This window comes from Ambystoma mexicanum, chromosome 8 (genome assembly GCF_040938575.1).
Source record: "Ambystoma mexicanum isolate Mex_15411 chromosome 8, UKY_AmexF1_1, whole genome shotgun sequence".
In the NCBI taxonomy this organism is placed as follows: Eukaryota; Metazoa; Chordata; class Amphibia; order Caudata; family Ambystomatidae; genus Ambystoma; species Ambystoma mexicanum.
Window position 1 is genome coordinate 1,055,443,235 of NC_090929.1, and position 24,425 is coordinate 1,055,467,659.

Sequence of the window (24,425 nt, forward strand, 5' to 3'; positions counted from 1 at the left end):
CGCCTAGACTGAGTGCTCTGTTTGGGGAAGTCAATCATTATCCATAAAGAAGCCTAGGCTTGGCAATAACCTGTGGTGTGATATTGAAGCAAAAGAGAACTGCCTATGTGAATTGGCGACATCCAAAGAGCTGGGACGTGTCCCAGGGAACTGTGCTGTTCTTTCGAAAATCTGGAAGATTTTAATTCTTGGGGAAGGAAATCCTGATACCTTGAGAATTGTTTGAACTTTGGGAAGGGAAAACGGATTACAAGCCAAGAACTGGACGAAGCTCTGAACTTTATTTTGAACACTATTCATTTTGATGCTGTCATCCCTGCACATTGTATACAGTTAGTTGTGAGGGCAAGTACAGGTTTTGGACACAGACCAACTTTTGATGTGGACTTCCCGACACAGACTATCTTTAGATTTCCTTAAGTAGGGAAATCCCAGTTTAATATAGGGCAAGTTAGGCCCTACTCCATCCTGCATTTTAATTTAATAAAAAATGTGAGAGCCAAACTTGAACCTGTTTGTCTACTTGGTGATGCCTTCATACTTATAGGTTCGAAATGATTGAGTGTTGGGCTGTGGTGTGCTGGTTTCTGGCGGTTCTGGGGGCATGTTTGGGTAGTGCGGCTTGCATTGAATGTGTCACATAGGTATTGTGATGGTAGGACGCATTTGTTGCACAAGGTTTAATTTCCCTGATGATTTACAACAATTATTTTTGTGGCTTTGTAGCCAAATGGATTCTTTTAGTGCAAAATGCTTATTTTTATTTTCTGGCTCGCAGGCTGCTAATTTGTACATTCAGATTTGCTGTCAGTATTTGTTTTTGTCCAATTGGTTGAGTGTTTTTTTCATTGTTTTTGCAGTTTGTTTTATTGAATTTCCTCAGTTGTTCTGTGAACCATCTTGCTGCAATTTTCTCTGAAGTGGGTCTGAAGAGTTTTGCAGGTGATAATTGGTCTAGGGCGTCTGTAATCTAGGTGTCTAGTTTCTCTTCCACAGAGTCTGGTGTCCTTTTATTTACCTGGGAGCTGTTTGGTTGATTCCAGTGTAGATCCGTTAGCGTTTCCAGGTCAAGACTCTCTTTTGTTTGTCGTAGGGAATTTTATGCTTGCGGGCATCATGCGGCTTGGAATTTGACAGTGAATGGGTTCATATGGTGACCGCTCTATATGATTGGTAGCGTTGCAGCAGCAGTCGTGAGTCCTTTGCATCTAAGGTGTGTCCAGCACTGTGGGTGCGGCCATTTGCTATTTGTTCAACGTGGTGGGTTTCCAGTAGGGCGCTGAGGAAGTTTGCTGTGGTTTCATTTTCTCTATCGAACTAGATGTTGAAGTCCCCCAAGACGACTATGTTGACATGATGGTTGGAGAGATTTGCAATTGCTTCAGTGGGATTCGTGGCAAACTTGGGTTTGTAGTATGGCGATTTGTAGATCAGGAACAGTGGATGGGATTGATCATTGAGTGATTTGTAATCTTCTATGTAGTGAGGTTGGCATCATGGAAGGAGACGCAGAAAACAGATTAAATGTAACAAAAATACCTTTATTAACTTAAATGTCAGGATGGAGTAGGGCCTAACTTGCCCTATGCTAAGGTGAGATTGCCCTACCTAAACAAACTAAAGATAGTTTGTGCCGGTAGGTTCAACTCAAAAGTCTGTCTGTGTCCAAAACCTATGCTTGCCCTCGCAACTAAAACAAAACAATGTGTAGGAATGTCAACCATAAACTAGACAGTGTTCCAAAAGTAAAGTCCTGAGCCATTTCCAGCTCAGGCTTATTGTTAAGCTCCGCCCCCCAAGTACCAACAAGTTTGCCACAGTGTTTGTTGCATTCTCTTGGACCTAAGGTACTACAGTTCCACACCTTTTAAATGTCAGGATTCCCATCTCCAAGTTTAATACAGTTTATTGAAGCAGGTCTCAGGGTTCCCTTCCCCAACTTCAATATAACATTTATTTATTTAACAATACGCTTCTAGCTTGTTAGCTTTGCTTATAAAACATACAAACGTGTAAACATATTAAACACAATAAAACCTTTCAACGATAAAATGTGCAACACTTCCATACATTTAGATGGAAATAGCCCATCGGATAATTTGGTTAAAATTTCAATACATACAGCAAATAAAACCCTCAAGTAATCAATTTCATCTTACAGTGACATCTTCATCCCATTTCATATTGTTATAAGCTTTCACATACTGGTTTTGAAGATAGGTCAAGCTATTGCAGTAGATCATAATGTGTTCTGCAGATTCGATCATATCCTCACTGCATAGCCTATGTAGGCAGTCCATCCAGGCAATGCCAAATCTCACGCATGTGATTGCTAATACTCCTGAGGCATTCATTTAAACAAAAGATATATGCTCCAACAGTAACACTATTAGGGCAGGCACTGATATGTCCCGGAACTTCGTGGCATGTTCGCAAGGATTGAATAAAAACTCCAGCCTTGCTATTAGTAGAGAGCTGTACAGGCTCCCATTCTGTCTTATGGGAGCAGATCGTCCCTTTTATGCTTACTTTTCCAGGCTGCAGACAATAGACCATGGCTCTCAAGCTCATATCGGTGCACCGAGCTGCGGTGTTTAGCCCACAGGTGACCTAGTCGACCAAATGTTTTACATGTACTAATAGCTTGTAAGCCTGCATTACTTCTACCATAATAGTATCATTAGCTAGATGTAACGGGGTCTCAAAGCTGGTGGCAAGCTTATATTCTACTCTGGCTGCTGTGCTCATTAGGTTAAATTCCAATGATAAATATTTAATAGGGAGAGCTTTAGACATTCTAAACAATATGCACAAAAATGTTAGCCTCTAGTTTGGATAGTTCTCTACTAAGTTTCGCTCCCCATACTTCACTTCCATCAAGCATGCATGGCACGATCTTAGCCGTGTACAGCAAAAAGATAGTCTTAATGGAGCACCAACCTTGATTACCAATGAAGTGACTAATAGCATGACACATCTTCGTGCATTTTGTTTTAGTTTCATCCCATTGTGTCACCCACTTGTTGTCAAGGTAAACCCCAAGGTATTTATAGCAATTGCCTAATTCCACAAAAAGGAAGTATCTTGATGTTACACTTCACCACAGGGTGTGCTCTTTGCTATGTAGACAGCGTGGCCCTTCATGCTATGTTCCGCATTCCTGGCGATTACCATGGCAGCTCCTTCAATTCCAGGAGCGTCTAGCCAGACTGCGCCCACACCACCTATGTTCCCGTTGTCCAGGAAACTGGATATGCAGCGGTACATGCTTGCATATCGTTGTGCTCCTTTAAAAGAGGACGGGTGCTTCTAATTGAAGTTGGTATTCTAACAGTTACTCTGTGAATTCCAGTTTCCTGTTTGACTTCCTCGTCTTTGATTCCAGCCTTTGTTCCCAACTTCGGATTCCTGCTACATGGTACCGTATTTTCCACCCAGCAATCTGACTATACGGATTGAGATTGGATTACCTTTAGATTGCATTCATCTTGGAACCCGGCCATGTCACGCTATCACAACGTGGGATTGACCAGTGGTGGATTGGTTTAGGGAGATGAATAGACGATTCCGCTTTGCACTGGACTTGCATGAACTCTATGCAGTATTCAAGCAAACACGGATCTCCATTAGTCGTGGGTGCGTCCTTGTTCTGCCAGGGGCCAGGTCCATAATAACTTGCACTAACACCCCTTCCTTTTCACTTGTAGGCCTTCTGCCAATCCCACTCCTCTGGCTTCCTCATAGTGCAACTCAGAGTAGGTTAATTTCCAATACGTCTATTTGTGTTCCTGGTCTCTCATTCAATCCTTCACATCTGCCTCCATTCTCCAGACTTAGATGAAGGTGATCCCACCAGACGTCCTCCAACTCCTGTTCCTAAACAATGACCAATAAACTGTGGCACCAGACAAACGGGAGGATTGTAAATGCCCACAGGAAGGCAAACTTTGTTTGTACCCTTTGACGGTGGCCCAGAGTTTGGTAAGTAAGTAGAGGTGTTCCGTGCCCCATGACCCTCTTGGGAACCAATTCAGCTCTGAGGGCGGGCATTGGAAGCGATTGGGGGTTGGAGGGGTTGGTCTGGGCAGGCAAACCAGCGTGTGTGCTACATGCACACCTTGCTCCCACAATGACATTTTAAATTCTGGTTCGGCTGATAATACTCACGTGTGTCTGGTAGCTCCTCTGTGCGCTGCAGTTTTGGTTCAGGCTGGTGTTGACATTTCTCTTTTAGGTGCCGATTCTACTAGAGGCCATAGCATCAAAGGAGTTTTGATCTGGAGCCAGGCTGGAGGATAGTCTTAGATCAGCGGAATTGTCCAATGATGGAGCATTTCATAGGTTCTATTGAAAACCCATTGTGAGCACTTTATGGTGCGTCCTGAGCATGCTTTGAAACCTGCATAATAGGACCCCTTCCTGCTATTTCATTGAATGTCGATTAGTGAGAGCGTTATTGGGCAGTGTCGTGGTCCTATTAATGGCATCTAGGCAGGTAGTATTCCACCCACTACTTCCTGTCCTCGTTATTTTATTTTTATTACAGCTGCCGATGGAGTCAATGCCGGGAAGACTTTCTTCAGTAACTTGCGATAATGCTTCTGGTCCTTCACATTGATTATGGTCTGTTTTGGTGGGCCTTCTTGCCAAAAAGAGCAGCAGATTGATCAGAGGAAGGACTATAGACAAAGCAGGACTATTCTAGGCAATCTGGGGTGGGGGTTGTGAGGAATCTAGTGATGTCCTCACTTCTTAGTCTCTCCCTAAGTGGCCAGGGAACGGCATCCGCTACCTGATCCCAACACTGGTGGCGGCTATATGAGGCAGGACCTCCTGGAGGGAGGTACACCTTGGGGAGATGATTGGGCATTGGTGGAGGAAGCCACATACCCCCCCCTTCCCTTTCAGGGATGCTGCTTCTATTCCCGATGCCTTAATGGCATATTGTCACACACTTCCCCAACCTCTTGGTAGATCTACTTTGGTTACTCCCAAAACTCCTATTAGGGATAACAATCTTGACAGCTTGGACGAGCATGAGGCAGGGAGCAATGAGGTTCAGTGGCCACTTCCTCAACACCGGTCCCATAACCACTGACCTGAGAAAGAAAAGAGTAACGGACATCACCAACTCAGCGGTCTAGTTGTTGGGGAAAGGTATAATCAAGCTGTGAAGCTTAAATATGGCCTGGCTACAGCTGATGAGAAGGAGAGATTCTGCAGATGCTGCGCTGCCTTGTGACCTGTAACAAAGCTGAACACTATGCTGGAGAGAAACATGCTGCGGCAGGCTACGTGAAGCCAGACCAAATCCAGGAAGAAAAAGCTGAGGTGCAGATGGTTCTCTGCTTGAGGGGAGATAGCAGTGGGAACTGTGTACTGAGAAAGAAAGCACAGTGATGGTGCAGCGCTTAACATGGCGCATGCAGAGCCAATACGCTGAAGCAGCCAGGAGTGCAGGAACGCTGCAGGCAACCGGTAAACCCATGGAACACAAGTGGGTTACCCGGTTGCTGACACATGTATGCCGCTACTTAGCAATGACACAAAATGAAAGTATTGAAAGCCAGGGAACGCCAGAGACTACTGGTAAACCAAAAGAACACAAGTGGGTTACTGAGTTGTCTGAGTGTGCCGCTTCATAAATACGCAGCGAGAGACCAAAAACAAAGCCATTTAAGAAGTGAAGGTATTTGTAGACCAAGTAACAAATGGGCGTAAACCTTACTGTGTTTGTGTAATAAAGTCTTGGCAATGGAGTATACCAGGTGAAGACAAATATGGGTGTGTATTATACTGTGTCTCAACAGTATGAACTATTGTGTGAGCTATTGAATGAAGAATCTCAAGGAGGTTCCTGCCCATGAGCTTGTGAACTGCTATAAAAGTGTGCAAATGGAAAAACGAGTCCCTAGGAAGAAAGATACCCTTAGGATTTTGAAGTACAGACAAAGTTTGGGGAAGGGGAATTATTTCCTGAAGCACGTGAATATACACTAGGAGATTGATCCTCTTGGAAAACTGATTATTCCTTAACTTGTTGCTTTGGTACAAGGAGTTTGGGGAGGAAGCTATTCCCTGGAACTGTGAACATTGTCCATTTGGAAACCTTTTCATTGGATGTGAACCGTTGTGTTTAACTTTGGCCATCTGAGCACTTGGAGAAATCAAGAGACAATACCCTTTTCACCTTGGAGTTATATTAGAGTGAGGGCCAGAGTAGGATTACGGGCACAGGACGCACTTTTGTTCTGGACAGCTGGACACAGGACAGACCCATTAGTTTAGGTTGAGGTATGGAAATTCCTCCTAGATTAGGCATAGTGAAGCATTATCCAACACCCCATTTGTTTTAATAAAAGTCTGTAGCCACAAACGTGTCTCCTCTGTGTCTGCGTCTCATTCCTGGCTCCTCATCTATGATTTCAGAAGTGGGATCGGGCTCAGTTGACCAAAACTGGGGATCCCACATAACTAGTATGCTGGATAATGTAAACTCTAGCCCCACGGTGGTAACATCTGGAAAAGAGTGAAGTAACATAATCTTTTCCATCAATGGGTCATTTACCCCAGAGACCGAGACCGATCAACCCCACTTCGTTGGGTCAAGACCACAAGGTCCGAGTCGATTAAGAGACCATGAACCCCATAGCCACCTAGGCTGGAGGTTACCTTCCATCTTTTGACCTCACAGGTGAGGAAGCTGTGGATGGAAACACTTTCACCTTTTCTGGCCGTGGGAATAGCTGTTGCAGGTGATGGACTACGCAATAATCTCTTTAGATTTGCAGATAACATGCAGCAAAGCTGGTGGGGAAGCTTATGTCCCATAGCGAAAGAGTTAAAGATATGCCCCCTCCTCTCCTGTGGAGACAAACTGAAATGGGCTCTTTTAAACTTCTCTTCAACCCCAGTTAAGATCAGAAGAGGTGAGTTAGTGGATAGCTTGGATTATGAAAACCTATAGGAACATCTCTCTAATGAGATCCATGGAAAAGTGAAGGAGAGAATGTTTCCTGAAAGTTCATCTGGGAAAAGTGGAACCCCCAAAAATCTTCTTTATTCCTTAGAAGAGACAGTTGATTGTGAACAGACCAAGGGTGAGTCCTTATGGGATAATGTCCAACTTTCAAAGGACTTAGTGTCTTCGAAAAACTGCTCCCCTCAAGAAATGGAACCTGCGGTTAATGAGCATGCCACTCTATTCCCTTGGAGTGGAACACCGGAGCAAATGGTAGCGGTATTCCAACCAAACCTGCTAATCACTAAAATTCAAATTTTGTCCCCTCCAGGAAGAACAGCACTCCTCCCCAAACTCTTGGTCGATCTACTTTGGTTACTCCCCAAACTCCCCTAACTAAACTCCCATTGGGATAATATATTGACAACTGAGATGAGGAAGAGGCAGGGATCAATGATGATTGCTTCCAATGAAGTTCAGTGTCCACTCCTCAACTCCATTCAAGAAATGCTCCCATAACCACTGACACGAGTAAGGACAGAGTAATGGAGATCACTAGGACCGGGCGTCCAGTGCAGCAGTCTAGTTGTTGGAAAAGGTATAATCGAGTCGGGATGTTTAAATACGGTGCGGCTACAGCTGAGGAGAGGAGAGGAGAGGAGAGGAGAGGAGAGGAGAGAGCTGCAGATCCTGGTCTACCTTGTGACCCGAAACAAAGCCAAACTCCACGTTGGAGGGGAAACCCTTTTCGGCAGGCAATGTGAAGGCAGACCCAAATACAGGAAGAAGAGGTGGAGATGCAGATGGTTCACTGCTGAAGCGGAGAAAACAGTGGGAACCATGCACCGAGAAGGATGGCACAGTGAGGGTGCAGTGCTTAATGCGGCGCACGCTGAGCCAAAGTGCCGAAGCAGCCCCGAGTGAAAGAACGCTGCATGCAACCGGTAAGCACATGGAACACAAGTGGATTACCAGGTTGCTGGCGAACATATGCTGCTTCGTAGGAATAACACAGTGTAAGTAATCGAAGCGAGGGGACGCCAGAGACTACCGGTAAACCCAAAGAACACAAGTGGGTTACTGAGTTGTCTGAGTGTGTCGCTTCATAAATATGCAGCGAGAGACCAAAAACAAAGCCATTTAAGAAGTGAAAGTATTTGTAGACCAACTAAGAAATGGGTTGTAAAAACCTTACCTTAAAGAGAGCGTGTATAAATATACCAGGTGAAGTAAGTGTTTGTTTAATAAAGTTCTGAAAGGGAGTATACCGGGCGAAGACCAATATGGATGCATATTGTACTGTGTCTCAAGCAAAGAAGGATCATGCCCTTCAGAGTATGAACTATTGTGTGAACTGTTGAAGGAAGAATCTCGTAGAAGGCAATGCCCTTGAGCTTGTGAACTGTTATAAAAGTGTGCAAAAGGGAAAAAGAGTCCCTAGAAAGATACCCTTAGGATTTTGAAGTGAAGAGAAAGCTTGGGAAAGGGAACTATTTCCCTGAAGGAAGTGAATACACCAAGGCGAGAGTAATCCTTTTGGAAAACTGATTTTTCTTTTTGAACTTGTTGCATTGGTACACGGAGTCTGGGGAAGGAAGCTATACCCTGGGACTGGGAACATTTGCAACCCTTTTTTTGAATTTGAACTTCTGAGAATTTTGAGAAATGAAGAGACCATACCCTTTTCACCTTGGAGTCATTTTAAGAGTGTAAGGTCCTGAATAGGATTACGGACACAGGACATGGTTTTGTTTGGTCATCTCGACACAGGACGGACCCATTAGTTTTGGTTGAGGTAGGGAAATTCCTCCCATATTAGGAATAGTGAGGCATTTTCCAACTCCTCTGTCATGTCTCCTCTACGTCTGTGTCTCATTCCTGGCTCCTCTCAGGGTACATTGGGGGGCTGGGATTCGTCAGGACGAAATGCACAGTATTGGGGCATGTTTACTGGAGCAGTGGTTTGGATCCTTCCTTTTCTTTGTCTTAATGCTATTTGAAAATTAAGAGAACATGATGCATAATACCATCTTCCATGCCAATACTGACTATCGCAAATGCAAGAACTAATCGACTTTATTTAAAATGGCCAACCATTTTTTGAGTCATTCCCACCTTTGCGAATATAGCCTAAAACATAGGATCACCTTTGTCACCAACCATTTATTGCTGCCAGAACAAAGAATCAAAGAAACAGCTTGCACTGTCTGTGTATGCTAAGTGGGATGCCTGTAAGGTCTTAAAAAAAGGTATTACCCAAATTTACCTTTTACAATTGACCTTTTTGTCCTAATTGACCGAACTATAGTGGTCCTAATTGACCTTCTGCACAATTGACCTTATTATTTTAGTTTATATATGAATTGGGTTGTTTTTGGATTATAAATAATATAAGCGGATTGGGTGGGGGGTTTCCGGGGAGTTTTGAATTCGCTGGGGGTTTGCGGGGGGGGGGGTCAATTCTCCCGAGGTCAATTGTGAAAAGGTCCGTTAGTATACAACCTTAAAAAAAGCAGGACTTCAGAGCAGATTTATTGCTCACTTTACATTGGAACTTTTTTATGGTTTGTATATACGTTTGTATTATTGCCAACATTTTTTAACAATAACAACATTTTTGAGAGAACTTCTTCTGTTCCAGTCGGCTCCATAGTTTGGGGCGTGCTACTGTGTCAAACGCTGTTTGCAGGTCAATGAAGGCTAGATAGATTGGTTGCCTTTTGAGTGATACAAATTTATAAAGAACAAGAGTTGGGGGAAATACTTGGTCTGGTATGCAAATCGGATGCTTTTTGCACGTTGCACCAACCTCCCAGTCTTGGCTGTAGCACCTTGCCAAATGTTTTGCCCAACCAGTCAAGCAATGAGATAGTGCAATTGGATGCAGAATTGGACCGATGGGTAAGAAAGCGGTCACCCCGCGCCACCAGATCCGCATGTGAGGCAGGTCTCACCACTTGTCCAAAATGTGGCTAGCCGTAACTCAAGCGAGTACCTAGGTGTTAGGCAAGATTGTATACAGTATCCTGTGGGATACTGCACCAGCCTTGTCCTCTTGTAATAGTTAACCCAAACTTTGGTATAAGCATGTACTACACAAGTTGGTGGAGTGACTGAGCAGCCATGCTTATCTCAAGAGGGGTCAATGTGAGATGTAGAGTTGCAACATAGCGTTTCACAGTGACCAGTATCCAAATAACACTTACACCCAAGGTTTCTTGATTACACAATTATTTATTTAACAGTCAGTTTGAATAAGCCTTTAGAAGGGAGCAAATATGTAACTCTTAAAATACACTTCAAAAATACACACTAGTTTCAACAAATCAGTAGATGCCCATTTGGGATGGCACACAGACACTTCCTACATCCTCAGGTGACTTCATTAACTAGGACACTGTGGACATTGATGTATCACTTGTACATTTAGAGCAATACAGAGTTTGGTATTAAAAAAGGAAAAGGTAAGAGGAAGAAACCATGATTAACAAGTTTCCCAAACAGGTAAGCACTTTTGAACCGCCCAATGCATTGTAAGTTAACCCTTTCCCAGGTACACAAGTAAAGAATGTGTGGCTTTTTAGAGGGACAGATCAAAGCACAAAGTCAGAGGTTGGAATAGTCTATCAGGGAGCCAGGACAGCCAATTTCAATTGAGCAAAGTCTAGGGGGAGGCTGAAGTTCTTCTTGAAGCTAAGTAAGTATTGCGCAATGTTATATGGAGTCTTTGTTGAAAAAGAAATCGCTGTTGGGCCACAAGCTGGGAGGCTTGTGAAAGGCAGAGCTGCAAGCAACTTTACAAAAGGCAGTAAATGCAAGTCTCAACTGAGAGCAAGCAAACTACACAGTAAGCGGTAAGTAACCCTTAGTTCACAGTATCTCAGGTCTGAAGAAATTGGTTCCAGCTGGCGGCTGTTCCTGTTTTAGTATGGCGGATCCTTGTGTTCCTGGGCCTCAGTCGTGGGGTCATGAGGGAGGACGTCTGGGGACTCCTGCACTACACTTTGAAGGTCGGCGGTAGCAATAGGCAGATCAGTGGCACTCGCGAATAGCATCACTGCGGTTCTTGGATAACTTGTGGGCTATCCTTGCTTCTGGGGTCCAGCACTCTGTTGAGGTGGCTCAGGCTTGGTTAGTCTTGCTTCATGGGAGTCCGGAGGATCTTCCTGGAGCTCGGGTCTGACTTTAAAACGATGCACTCGATTCTGGTGTTCCTCTCCCTGGCATTTGGTTCCTGCAGCAGCAATGGAAGTACAGCCAGCTTCGAGAGAATTTCCAGATGAGTTTGTCTTGGGGTCGATTGGTCCCACCAACCCAAGGGGAGAAGTCGTCCTTTGCAGGTCTTCTCTAGTCGAGGCGAATTCGGAGCTTCAGCACTGCAGCAGGGCTTCACTGGGCAAACCAACAGTCCAGGAGTTGCAGAAGGCATCTCTTCCAAGTTCTTCTTCAGATTCCTTCGTCCAGTGGTTGACTCTGCCTTCTGTCTAAAAAACCTCGCTTTCTATGCAGGTTTCTCCCATTCATTCGCAGCCTAGCTGTCTGTCACACTGCAGGGTCGCTGTCCTCCAAGAACAGCCAGCCAGCCAATCACCGTTGGGTGCATTCCTGTAACCAAGGAGACTAAGCACAGGGTGTTTCGGGTACTTCCCTCGCTTCCTGTCCTACCAGACACGCTGGAGCCAGAGGCGGGATTCACCAGAGAACCCTGCCAAAGACAGAACAAACAGAGACCAAACTGGGTTTAACGCACAGAGTACATTTCAAGAAGGACCTTTCCAACAAGAAATGGCGAAAAAAGAAGACCGGGCCATTTTGACAAAATGGGCACCCTTGGGTGCTTTACTGCAGCTGCAATTGCAGCCCGCTGTATAAACTCTCAATGGTAGAATAAAGTAAACCAATGCCACCAGCCATTAATTCTAGAAAGGGCAACATAAAAATATTACATGTGAAACTAGGCAAAGGGGATGCTAAGTAACCCCTCCAGCACCCTATTGTAAGATAGTGTGTGCTGGGTCTAGAAAGTTACAAATGTAAATAAGGTCAATTTCACTACACTGCTCTTGGAAACTGTAGTTTAGCCAAGAAAATGTATTTAAACCTTTGGGAAATCGTAAAGACTTCCCTGTGCCACTGCACTGAAGATGCTGTGTGTCACAATGTAAAAAGAGTTGGAGTTTGTCAGACTCCAAAACCAAAAGAAACCGAGTTTAAATCGCAGAAAAAATACGTGAGAGTGTGGGGAAAAAGGTCTCTCTCTCTCCAGGATAAAGATTAAAGTCCTAAAGTCCAGCAAAAGAGCTGGGGGTCTTTAAGGTAGAAGGGAATTAGCACATTTATGAGAATTCGCCCTAACCCTAGGGTATACCCACACCCTAATAAAGTTATTAGCAAAAGACAAAAAAGTACTTGGAGAGTGCGCCAAAGCTTGTTTTTACGTTTCTGATTTGACTTTTATTATCAAATAGGGTGGCCGTCATGTTTGACACGTGTTTCGTCACACTGCGGCCTATTTCAAAAACCGTGATAATCATGAAATTAAACGCACTCAGTTGGAAGCGTAGGAGCGGTGGTTCCGTGCACCGCGAAGCTGGACAAACAAGTAAGCTGCTTGGGATTTATCCCTTGTATACAAGTTTCTGTATTTTCCAATTGAGTGCGTTTCATTTCATGAATAGCCCCCTTTTTTTAAAAAGGCAGCATTGGCCGAAACATGTGTCAAACAAGATGGGTACACATTATTTGATAATAAAAGTTAAATAGGAAACGTAACCAAAACAATCTTTGGCGTACTCAGCACTTTTTTGCCTAAGCAATGAGCTAGGGCGATAGTTTTGTGGTAAATTTTAGTCCCCCTTCTTATATACTGGTACCAGAATGGCACCCTGTCCACTGGTTGAAACCATACCCAATTGCAGAATTTTTTATTAAGTTTCACTACCTTTGAAGCTCAAACAACTTTGGTGATTGGCAGCAACAGTGGAGGAAATTCATGTTGGTTCTGATACGGTCCCCCCCACTATACTCAAATCTGTGCCACTGACTGGCTGGTGAGACTTATATGTGATTGAGGGAGGGCCAGTGGTAACAGTAAAGCAATTCATGGTTAAATGCCTTGGGAGGCGGGGGGTGGGCACTAACAGAGGAGCACGGGGTTGCATCATTTTGTCTCTAAATCATGTAATATGCTGACTCCATGGGCATCTATTTTTTTATAGTATTAACTTAATTACAATGACTCCAATTTCTGCAGTTGAATCCGAGGGAAAATGACATTATTTGCTCAGGATCAAACACTTGGCTACACAGTTAAGCAGTGATTTCTATCCACTCTGCTGTTTATGCCCCTATTTTCCAAGCTTGGCTTGGTAAAAATATTTTTTGGATTCCAATGCCTACAATAATGCTCTCTTATCGAGCTTACTTGCAAAATGCACAAATAGCAGAAAATAGTTAGAGGAACGTTGCCCAAAGAATATCATTTTAGCATTATTTTCCACAGTAAATAAAAGAATGCAAAATAAGGCAAGCCTGAAAAATCTCAATTTCAAACCACTTCACTTCTAGACGCATGCTCAAAGAAGTTGTATAATTAACTCTGGTAAGGAGATTCTTAGCTTCACACTCTTTGTTGTGCATGATGTTAAGAACATGCGACTATCGACAGAAAAGCAAACTTTTTTTTGCATGTCAAGCTAGTAGACCTAATGGGATGTAAACTAATCTCTAAAAGGGAGCTTTATAACTGTCAAAGATTTCAAGGTCACTGGAGCTGTGTCCGGCCTTACAGTTGGACATACCCCATCGCGTGTAACAACTGCTCTGTCGATAACCTAAGTTTGCAATGTCATTAAGTTGTTGCCTGTACAGCCCCAGACCGTTTATCTCTGTGTATCTGTGTATCATCTAGGCTGTGATTTGGAAAATGGGCAGTGCTTGCTTATCAGAAGAAAGAAAATCCACGAGGCTCCTTTGAACAAAATTATACATTTTAAATTAAAAATTAACTAGTGGTACTGCGACGTATGTAGCACACTATGAAAACGACTACTATTTTCTTACACCGAAAACAAGAAAACCACATAATTTTAAGGCGTTGTTTGATTTGGGGAGGATGTTTTTTGGAGCCTCTGTCGTCTTTGAATATAATTTCACAGCAACCTCTCAATCTATTTTCATACTTTGGCTCAAACAGTGACCATTTAGGAATACAGTTGTCCACCTTAAGTCTTTACAACACATCTTGTTACCCCCTGTTAAAGCTGTGGTTACATGTGTAAAATTCGACAAGGTATGGTCCATTGAGACATTAAAGTTTCATTTGAAGAAACTGCAACGCTATCTCTTATCAGGCACCATATTGAAATTTAAGAAACAAGAACCTATTGTATGAATAACATTACAGTTGTGTAATACGAGGACATTAACAAACCGAAACAGACGTGTGTGTCTTCTTTAAAAGAAAGAAAAACGAATATCAGAAAACAATTGTCTCAAGACAAACATGTTTTCTTTTTCTACATTTTGGCCTTGAGCCTTGGCAGTAAGGCTTCTTACGTTTATTTGCCTGCTGCACGTGTTGCCTCCTTTCCTGAACTTTTATGGGGAGTTCTAATATTATGCTATTGATTTCAAAATGTATTTATCTTGAAATGTGGTATGTAGGGAAGTATACCTTTTTTATATGTAAACATTCCAAAGGGCATCATATTGTTTAGAATACATGAGAAAATAATACATGCATTTGTAACAAGCCCCTGCAGTGGTTTGAGAATGAAGGTAGAGAAGGAATAGAGTCCAAAAACTGCAGTAATGGAGAGAACTGTATATTGAGAGTTCAGATGGCAAGACAGAATAAATTATCTGTGTTTTCGTGTTTATGTGAATAACGTCTCAACATGTACTGTCACTTATTTTATAGCATTATATAGAGCTGGGAACCGCAGAGAGCAAAACATGGAGGAAAAGGATCAAAAAAAGCATCGTAAGAAGCACAGCGGGCCAAAGTCTGACAAGAAGAAGCAAAGGCATCTTAAGGACCTTGGACTAGGTGATGAAGAAGATGCACGGAAGAGAAACCCCCGTGCTTTTGCTGTGCAGTCTGCTGTGCGGATGGCGAGGACCTTTCACAGGTATGAGCTCCGTTCTATCTGACAGGCACTAAAGGATTGTGCTGATGATTAGCATTGTTGGAAATCTGAATGCGAGACACTCTTAAAATGGGCGAGGATGTTGTATTTACATTCATGTATCGGAATATTTTGCTTTATTTGCCCCCCAACCAGTTCTGTTTTTTCTCTGCACAACAAACCTAGTAACAACTTGTGTTATATCGGTTCATTTGCCTTTAGTTCTGAAATGACCTGTTTAAAATTATCCAACTTCATTTTATGAATCTACGAATAACAAAGGCTCAATTGGCTCGCATTTTTAAAAGGAAACGCCCACACTTTCAAATGTAAAGAAATCAGTCCCCACCCTCCACCTCAACTCTTAGTTTATTTACCTCATACCCAGAGGGTATAGGCCGACCTTAAAAGATAAAATACATACACCGCTGCTCAGTGGCAAGGCTCGGATTTAAGGCTAACGATTACCTATTTCCAAGTTGAAAATCTTGTCTTGACCTTTTGAATAATAGGTGGCAGGTACTTGCCAGTTCAATTTCTAACTTTCGTAAACGACTGAGATTGGGTGCGCATATTTGTAGAGCTTTTCTGTGTATCACTTGTGTTGCTCTTGAGTTCTGCAGAGAGCTTGGTTTTGGGAGGCCCTTTCTCAATGTACTGGGCTGTCCTCATTGGTTTATCTTCCACACTGGCTACTGCTTATGAGTCCAATTATATTAATTGCTAATTGTTGTATCTCTATCCTTGAAATACATGGGCAATAATATTTCTGCTAAACCACTAACTGTTGAGATGAATTTCTAGAATCTGACCTGGTGTACAGATTTAGGAGGCAACCTAGTTATAGTGAACAGCGAACTCTGAGAGGTTAGGCACGGTGAAGCATACTATAATTCAATTTAGATAGGAATGTATAAAAAAATACAAATATTCTAGGGATTTACACACATGAAAAAATGAAACCATCAGGTGATATTATCCCACAATACGCAATAATAAAGATACTTGTGCTTGTGAATCTGCTTAGAATCACATGCTGTGCTCATAGTCCAGCATCTAGTGGTAATCGCGGAGTATTGCATCTTTCTTTCGAAGCTCGAAAGGGGACGTCGACATGGGCGTGACTGTAACACTATCCCTAATGTGATGCGCAGTGTACCCAAAATCCCTCATGCTTCGGGGTCCATCAGATTGTTTTTTTCCGCCGACCTAGTTAGTCGCCTAAAACGGAGCTCGCAAGAGTTAATATTGCTTATTTTGACCCCACGACCTACGGTCGTCTAGTCTCCCGATTAATCTTCTCAATGACTGCCTCATGGGCTTCCTGCCACAGAAGAGATCCACAACTGCTCATCGACTGGTGAACTGATCGACGACTGTTGACCACGTGGCGTCGGCCCTCCGGCCATGCCCTTACAGTAGGGAGAGTGGGGCCCTGGGTTTAGTCTTCAAGAATGTATTTCCTTTTCCATTCTTTCTCTATTTGGTCTGGCTGCCGTCACTCTCTGCTATGGAGAGGATGCCCTTTAAATTTTGCCTGTCGTGTTACGCAAGCTTCATTGGAAGGACACCCATCGGCGTTGCAATCAGTGTCTGCCTCAAGACCACAACAAGCGCTCATGCAAGGCCTGCAAGCTCTTTTGAACAAAAACATTGCAGGACAGTTGGACTAAACGGTGGGTGGCCTATGCTATGCAGGCCGAAAGCTATTCCCCTGTTGGCGCCGTCGTTTCGGACGAATAATCCATTGGCAGCCATGGCTCCGAATTGGAAGCCATCGACCTTTCGGGGGAACCTTCAGGCTCCCAAATGCCCGGCCCCGGCACAGGCCACCGGCTCTGTTATGGGGAGTTCACACCCCGGCGACAAGGGCACACACGCACCACAAATACCTAAACACACAACCCCTAAGGCCTCCTCGACTGAGTCATCGAAGCGCGAAATGCCAACGGGGCCGCCAAAAACTTTGGTGCCTCCCGAACCTCGCGGTTCGGCCCCCTCCATGCAACTGTCTTTGCGGCATGCGACTGGGCATTCCTCTGGAAAAGGCATTCGCCCAAAAAAAAAAACTGTTGCCGACACACCGTCCAAGGGCGCACAAGCACCTAAGGCCTTGGTGGAGTCGTTGACCCGGACGGTGCCATCATTCAGTCACCAAAAATCTGTGAAAGCCTTGTGGCTATTATTTCGGTAGCTACAGAACACAAGGGCAGCCCCTCTCGTCGATTTCTGAAGCCCCCCAGCCTCTCTCGAACGCCTTATTAAGAAAATCTCCTCCTTCTGGGCAATCTTTTCCACCTCCAGACCCTTCTGCATCGATTTGAAAACTCTATCGACAAAATTTTATTGACTTTTCAGACAAATGCATCACTCCCAAAAGACCTAGGGAAGAGGACTCCTGCCCCATTTCACTTACATTTCAGAAATTTCCCATCTCTGCACAAGGCTAACAGGAGGACATCTTGATGTCTCAGAGCAGGAGGATACCTATAAGGACATTCATCTAGTTGCTCATGACACAGCTGATTAAGATACAGACTGGGATCAACATCAGTCAGTGGATCAGGGCCCATGGCTATCAGCAACACATACCCCTGACCCAGACATCATTTGTCTAGATCCCCCCCCTCCTTCACCTCTAAAGAGGGAGTCTTCACCTGTAGATCACCAAATGTTATTCAACGCTATTTTAAAAAGAGCGGCCAATCATTTTCATATCGCAACACATGAGGCAGCCCCAGACTCTGACTTTGTTGAGGATATCCTCAAGACTTGTCAAACCATCTCCTCCTTCAATTCTATAAAGAAGCGCATAGCTCCTTCCTTGTTGTCACCATCCCTCACACGGGCGGTAAACCCTTGGGTTGAATAATTATTCCACCCATCACCTTCCGACCCACTATACATACAGGGTCATGCCACACCGGTCCCCCTGGTGGTTACAACCACTGGGAAGAGGGCAGGGGTTCCACTGTCCATGGCAGAAGCCCCTCTGGATAAAGCTTGTAAGAAACTGTATGCCCTCTGTAAACGAATCGCTGCCTGTGAGGCCTATTTTACTAGGATCGCAAAGAATACAACTCTCTTGGCAAGCTACAACGATATCAGCTGAGGGCAGACAGGTTACTAACAACATATTAAAGAATACTCTTGTCTTTTCTGAGACTGCTGGGCGCACTCTGGCCCAGGGGACTTTACTTAAGAGACACGTCTGGTTGAAGAACTCCAGCTTTAAACCAGAAACTCAAGCCTCTTATCAATAAACCAGCTGAGGACTCCAACCTTTTTGGGAAAGCTGTTGATGAAGCCCTGGAGACTGCCAAGAAGGAGAACGAAATGCTGAAATGACTCAGCCAGATCACGGCCAAGCCCTTCCACCAACGTGAAGGCTCTAACTCCTGCTGTTCCTTTCGTGGACAATCTTTTCCCTGGTCTTTCCATGGACAATGTGGCTCAGGAAGTACCCCCTGGTCCTCCGGCCAAGGCTCTTCCGGTAACAGCCAGTATCAACAGAGAGGTCCTTGTAGGGGCAAGGGTAGAGACAGGAACTCTATTCTTAGAGGCTCCCTGGCCTCCACCTCAAAAGTCACTTGCCGATTCGGGTCCCTTCCCACACCTCCCCAGTCAGGGTCGCTTATATTCATTCATGCCTGGGAGGGTATTGCATCAGACCAGTGGGCGTTAAAGACCGCTCCCCATGGCTACTGCATAGAGTTTCATCGACCACCTCAATACCACCCACTCAAAAGCAGACGTCTGCCGCCAGAACACCTGCACATCCTGCTGGAAGAGTTTTAAGTCCTTCTGGAAAAGGGCACCGTAGAAGTGGTCCCCATTCACTAGGTAAACAAGGGTATTTATTCAGTGTACTTCCTTGTACCCAAAAAGGATCTCACCATGCGCCCTGTGTTAGACCTGCACCCAGCGAACAAGTATGTCAAACTTAAAAAAATCCGAATGACAACACTGCAGGAAGTACTCCCACTGTTACATGGCCCCAAGGGTTACCCCCCCCCCCCCTCCTTTGGGACTAGGAAGGCGATCCCACTACACTAAACCCTTTCCTAGGGGACAGGGCAAGCGGGATCCCATTGGGGTTGAATCCACCACTCATCCCCACAAAGAAAGCCTAAGTAAAGATTCATCCTCCCTTTTTATATAAATCTGCAGTGTTTGTTGGTTACATGGGGTCAAACAGGATATTATGCAGGGCCCCATTAAAGTGAATGGCTCGGTTTCTGACCTGCATTCGCCACCACATTCTTGTGAAGACCTGGACTAATGGCATCATCCTACGTAGGAACTTAAACGCACCTGCATACTGACCCCAAAGGAGAGAAGCTGCCGGAGAGCGAATAATGCAGCAGTGCATAGGAGGGAGCCCCTCCCTTGCAGAGAGAACAATGAACCATGTGACGAACGCCTAGTCTCCTGGGTGGAGAGCCCAGGAAGCCTGCAAAACGCTGCTGCTTCCTGTAACACAAAGCACCCTCACCCGCCGAAGTGGAAGACCTTCTACCGAAAGCGGATGGAGCGTTGTGATGCCACAGCAAAGCCCAAACTGGGTTTAAATCTAGATAACCCTTGATGGGGGAACCCCGCCTAAACAAACTACAAGCCCACTTGGAACTAAATTTCCCAGGATCCCACTAGGGGAGGACATTTTCAATTCTAGGGAAGGAAATGTTCAAACGGATAGAGTAGATGGAACCGGATGAAATGGACGGAACGGATAACACGGACGGGAATGATGGAAGGGGATGAAAGGGGATGGACCAGATGAAACGCATAGAGTGGATAGGATGGCTTGATGTGTACGGAACGGATAAAGTGGGATGGAACGGATAAAGTGGGATGGAACGGATAAAGTGGGATGGAACGGATAAAGTGGGATGGAACGGATAAAGTGGGATGGAACGGATAAAGTGGGATGGAACGGATAAAGTGGGATGGAACGGATAAAGTGGGATGGAACGGATAAAGTGGGATGGAACGGATAAAGTGGGATGGAACGGATAAAGTGGGATGGAACGGATAAAGTGGGATGGAACGGATAAAGTGGGATGGAACGGATAAAGTGGGATGGAACGGACGGATGGATGCTGTGGATAGATGGATAGATGGATGGATGCTGTGGATAGATGGATAGATGGATGGATGCTGTGGATAGATGGATGGATGCTGTGGATAGATGGATAGATGGATGGATGCTGTGGATAGATGGATAGATGGATGGATGCTGTGGATAGATGGATAGATGGATGGATGCTGTGGATAGATGGATAGATGGATGGATGCTGTGGATAGATGGATAGATGGATGGATGGATGCTGTGGATAGATAGATAGATGGATGGATGCTGTGGATAGATAGATAGATGGATGGATGCTGTGGATAGATAGATGGATGGATGCTGTGGATAGATAGATGGATGGATGGATGCTGTGGATGGATGGATGCTGTGGATGGATGGATGGATGGATGGATGCTGTGGATAGATAGATGGATGGATGGATGCTGTGGATAGATGGATGGATGGATGGATGGATGGATGGATACTGTGGATAGATGGATACTGTGGAGCTATGGAGCTATGGATGGATGCTATGGAACTATGGATGGATGCTGTGGATGGATTAGATGGAATGGGTGGACAGAGCAGATGGAGTAGACCGAGTGGGTGAAGTGGAGGGAACAGACGGAATGGATTGTTTGGATGATAGTCGATGGAAGCGGATAAAACCATGATGGAGTAGATATAGTGGATTGAACGGACGTAAGTGGATGGAACGACTGCTTTGTACATGTATCCCCATGTCACCCTATCCATCCTGTCGCTTTATATACATATACCGCTATGTACGCCCCCTGTCCTGCTCTCATGCCTGGCCGCAAGCGCTTCACTGATAAACCACCATATCACACTACTACGCTTACTCTCTCCTATACACCATCATTCAACTAGAACACAGCTATGCTATTACACATTCGGCCCAGCTGTCCTCATACTAACATGACCCCACAAACACCTCATCATCCTAATAAAACACAGCTAGCTGAGTACATTCCGGCTACCTTAGGCGTCTCCTCAGGCCTAACGCAGCCAGAACTGTCTGGGTGTCCACCCTCCAGACTGAACACATCCAACTGATTTCCTCAGAACCACACCTACCGCTATGAAGCAGCTATCATGCAACAACCACACCAGCTGCACACATCTGGTGCGCCCGTGCACGATGCCACATTCTCTCTCTCTCTCTCTCTCTCTCTCTCTCTCTCTCTCTACTGACCTGAACTGCGGTTCCCGAGGCCGTTCAACCTACCAGCGCTTTGAGGTCATACCAGTGATACATAAGGCACTATATAAATGCCAAGTAACCTAACATAACATTGGATATGAAAGATGCATAAATGTTGCCAGTGCACAGAAAGTACCTCAGGTTCATGATAGAGGACACGCACTATCAGTTGAATGTTCTACCCTTCGGCATTGACTCAGCTCCACAGGTGTTCACGAAGGTACTGGCGGTAGCAGCTGTGCATCTGTGCACCTGCGCAGGCATTTCATACCAGTCTATCCTTACCTCGACGACTGGCTCATAACAAGGGATTCATACGAAACATGCCAAACAAATATTCAGAAGAGGGTAGATCTTCTTTTCAAGCTAGGTTTCTCGATCAACGAGAAAAAGTCCAGTCTAATTCCCAGCCAAGTCAAACAGTTTCTGGGGGCTTTAATTCAGACCAAAGATGGCCTCATCTTTCCCTCCAACGAGAGGGTTAAAAATGTGCTGTTCCAGATCCCTCACTATGTGTAGCCAGTAACAAGGTGACCGTGCGCAAAGCCATGCAGCTTTTAGGGATGATGGCCTCCTGCGTCTACCTAGTTCCACACGCTCGCCTGCGCCCCATGAAAGAGTGGCTCTCGAGCTAATGGTGTCAGGCCAGCGGCCAGTAGGACGTTCTAGTGGTTGTCTCAGCAGCCCTTGCTCAGTCTCTGAAGTGGTGGTCAAGGGAAAGCCTTCTGCAGGGGTAATCCTTCACCACCCCCCCAGTAGAAGCCACTCTCACCACAGACGCATCTCTGACTGGGTGAGGGGCTCACCTCCTTCATCAGACGGCGCACGGCGTGTGGTCCCCAGCGGTAGCATCTGATCACATAAACTTGTTGGAACTGCTAGCAGTGTTCAAGGCCCTGGAGGCCTTCCAAACACAACTTCAGGGGAAGATGGTTCTAGTCCTCACGGACAGTACTACGGCCATGTATTACTTAAAGGGGGCACTCACTCTCTAGGCTTGTCCAAACTGTCCCAGAACATGTGGAAGTGGGCTCTCAAACGCAAGATGTTCCTCCTGTCACAACGTTTTTCAGGGGAACTCAATCTTCTGGCGGAGATCCCGCTACCTGTAGAGCACGCGTGGGGACTATAGGAGGATATTTTCTTTAATGTCTTCTCAGGCTGGGGCTTTCCAGAGGTCGACTTGTTCGCCACTCTGGAGAACGCCCAATACCCAGATTACACCTCCAGATACCCTCAGAACAGCTCCAAGCAAGGGAAACTGTCTTTGGATAACATGGTCTTGGAAATTTTTCTAAGCTTCCCCCCTCCCATTGACCCCCCCCCCCCATCCTCTTGTTTCCCCTGCTCAACAGAATAGTGCGCTAGATGCACCAAGAGCCAATTCCGGTGACCCTGATGTGGACCAACCAGCCTTGATTCTTCCATCTCATGGCAATGTCAGTCTCCCCTCCCAGGAAGCTACCATGCCCGTACAACATGCTGCCTCAAGACCAGGGGGAAACGCTACATCCATGCCCTCAAACTCTCAATTTAGCAGCCTGGCTCCTGAGGTCAAAGAGTTCGGTCACCTCCAACTCCCTCAAAGATGTATGGACATAGTTAGGGAAGCACGGAAACCTAACACCCGCCATTGCTACTCCAGCAAATGGAAGCTCTTTGTCATCTGGTTTAATAGCAAGGGCATCAGTTATATTGAATGCACACCTAAACATATTGTCCTGTGCCAAATCCACCTGTTGGATTCAGGTCTTGTTTTCAGTTCTCCAAAAGTCCACTTAGCTGCGCTTTTGGCGTACACCATGTCCCAAAGCAAGGGCCCGTGGTAGAACATTCTGGTAATTAAAGCATTCATGGAAGGGATAAAGAGGCTTCATCCCCCTATTTCCATCCCTTCTCCCAGGTGGGACCTGAATGTTGTTCTTATGGCCCTCCCTTTGAACCAATGCACAAGGCTAGCCTTAAAGCACTCGCCTAAAAGATTGCCTTCATGGTGGTGATCACCGCTATAAGGAGAGTTGGTGAACTGCAGGCCCTTTCAGTTCAGGACCCATTCGTCACAATTCATAAAGATAAGGTGGTTTTGCGCACACACCCACGCTTTGCACCTACATTTATCTTAAAGTTCCATGTAAACCAATTCATAGAACTACCCACCTTTTTTTCCAGGACCACACTAACGTGGCAGAAAGAAGCCTCCACACAATAGATGTGAGGAGAGCGGTTATCTACTATCTGGAAAAAAACAAAGCCACTAAGGAAAACAAACCAGTTCTTCGTTTCAGTGGCAGCTGAAGGAGAAGGGACCCTGTCTCTAAATCAGTTATCTCAAAGTGGATAGTAAACTACATCACACTGTGCTACACTCTTGCCAAGCGAGATTTACCCTTCATGCCTAGAGCACACTCCTCTGGGCACAGGGCCTACCATAGCATTCATTGTAAATGTTCCTCTTGAGTCCATTTGCAAAGCCGCAACCTGGATTTCTGTACGCACCTGTACATAACACTACTGCCTAGATACACCCTAGGTCTGTTTCTCAGGTGGGACAAGTGGTGATAAGCCATCTCTGTTACTGTTCCTTCACACATCACACCACCATCTCTGGGTACTGCTAGCTAGTCTATGCACAGCATGTGATTCTAAGCAGATTCACAAGCATCAGAAGACCTGCATTACTCACCGTAATAGCATTTCTGATGATTGTATCTGGTTAGATTCACATGCACCCACCCTTCATCCCCTCATGGAGTAGAAGGAACATAGACTTCTTACACCTTCTCTCTTCTGTACACGCTCATGCAGACTATAATGCTCCCTCACGGCAGAAAAAACACAACCAGAGGGACCTCGACATGTGAGGGATTTTGGGTACCTCTGCATTGTCCACAAAGCTTTCTGGGGCCTGGGTCCAAAATACCTTCAACTATCCCTCTGTAAATGCCTCCCCTCTCAAGCCCTTCGCTCCTCCCTCTAACTCCCCCAGGGTTAGTCATTTTTCAAAGAACTGAGTTGGGCGTAGATCTGTCTTCGGCA

General features: G+C 45.2%; 1 protein-coding gene across 1 annotated transcript in view; it reads left to right on the plus strand.

Moving 5' to 3' along the window:
• Positions 1 to 24,425, plus strand: part of BMS1 (BMS1 ribosome biogenesis factor) — a 798,176-nt gene that overhangs the window by 33,404 nt on the left and 740,347 nt on the right. Inside the window, exon 2 of the mRNA XM_069611034.1 lies at positions 14,883 to 15,093. Within this exon, the coding sequence (XP_069467135.1) occupies positions 14,918 to 15,093 (176 nt within the window). The 5' untranslated portion in view covers positions 14,883 to 14,917. The remainder of the gene's footprint in view (positions 1 to 14,882; positions 15,094 to 24,425) is intronic.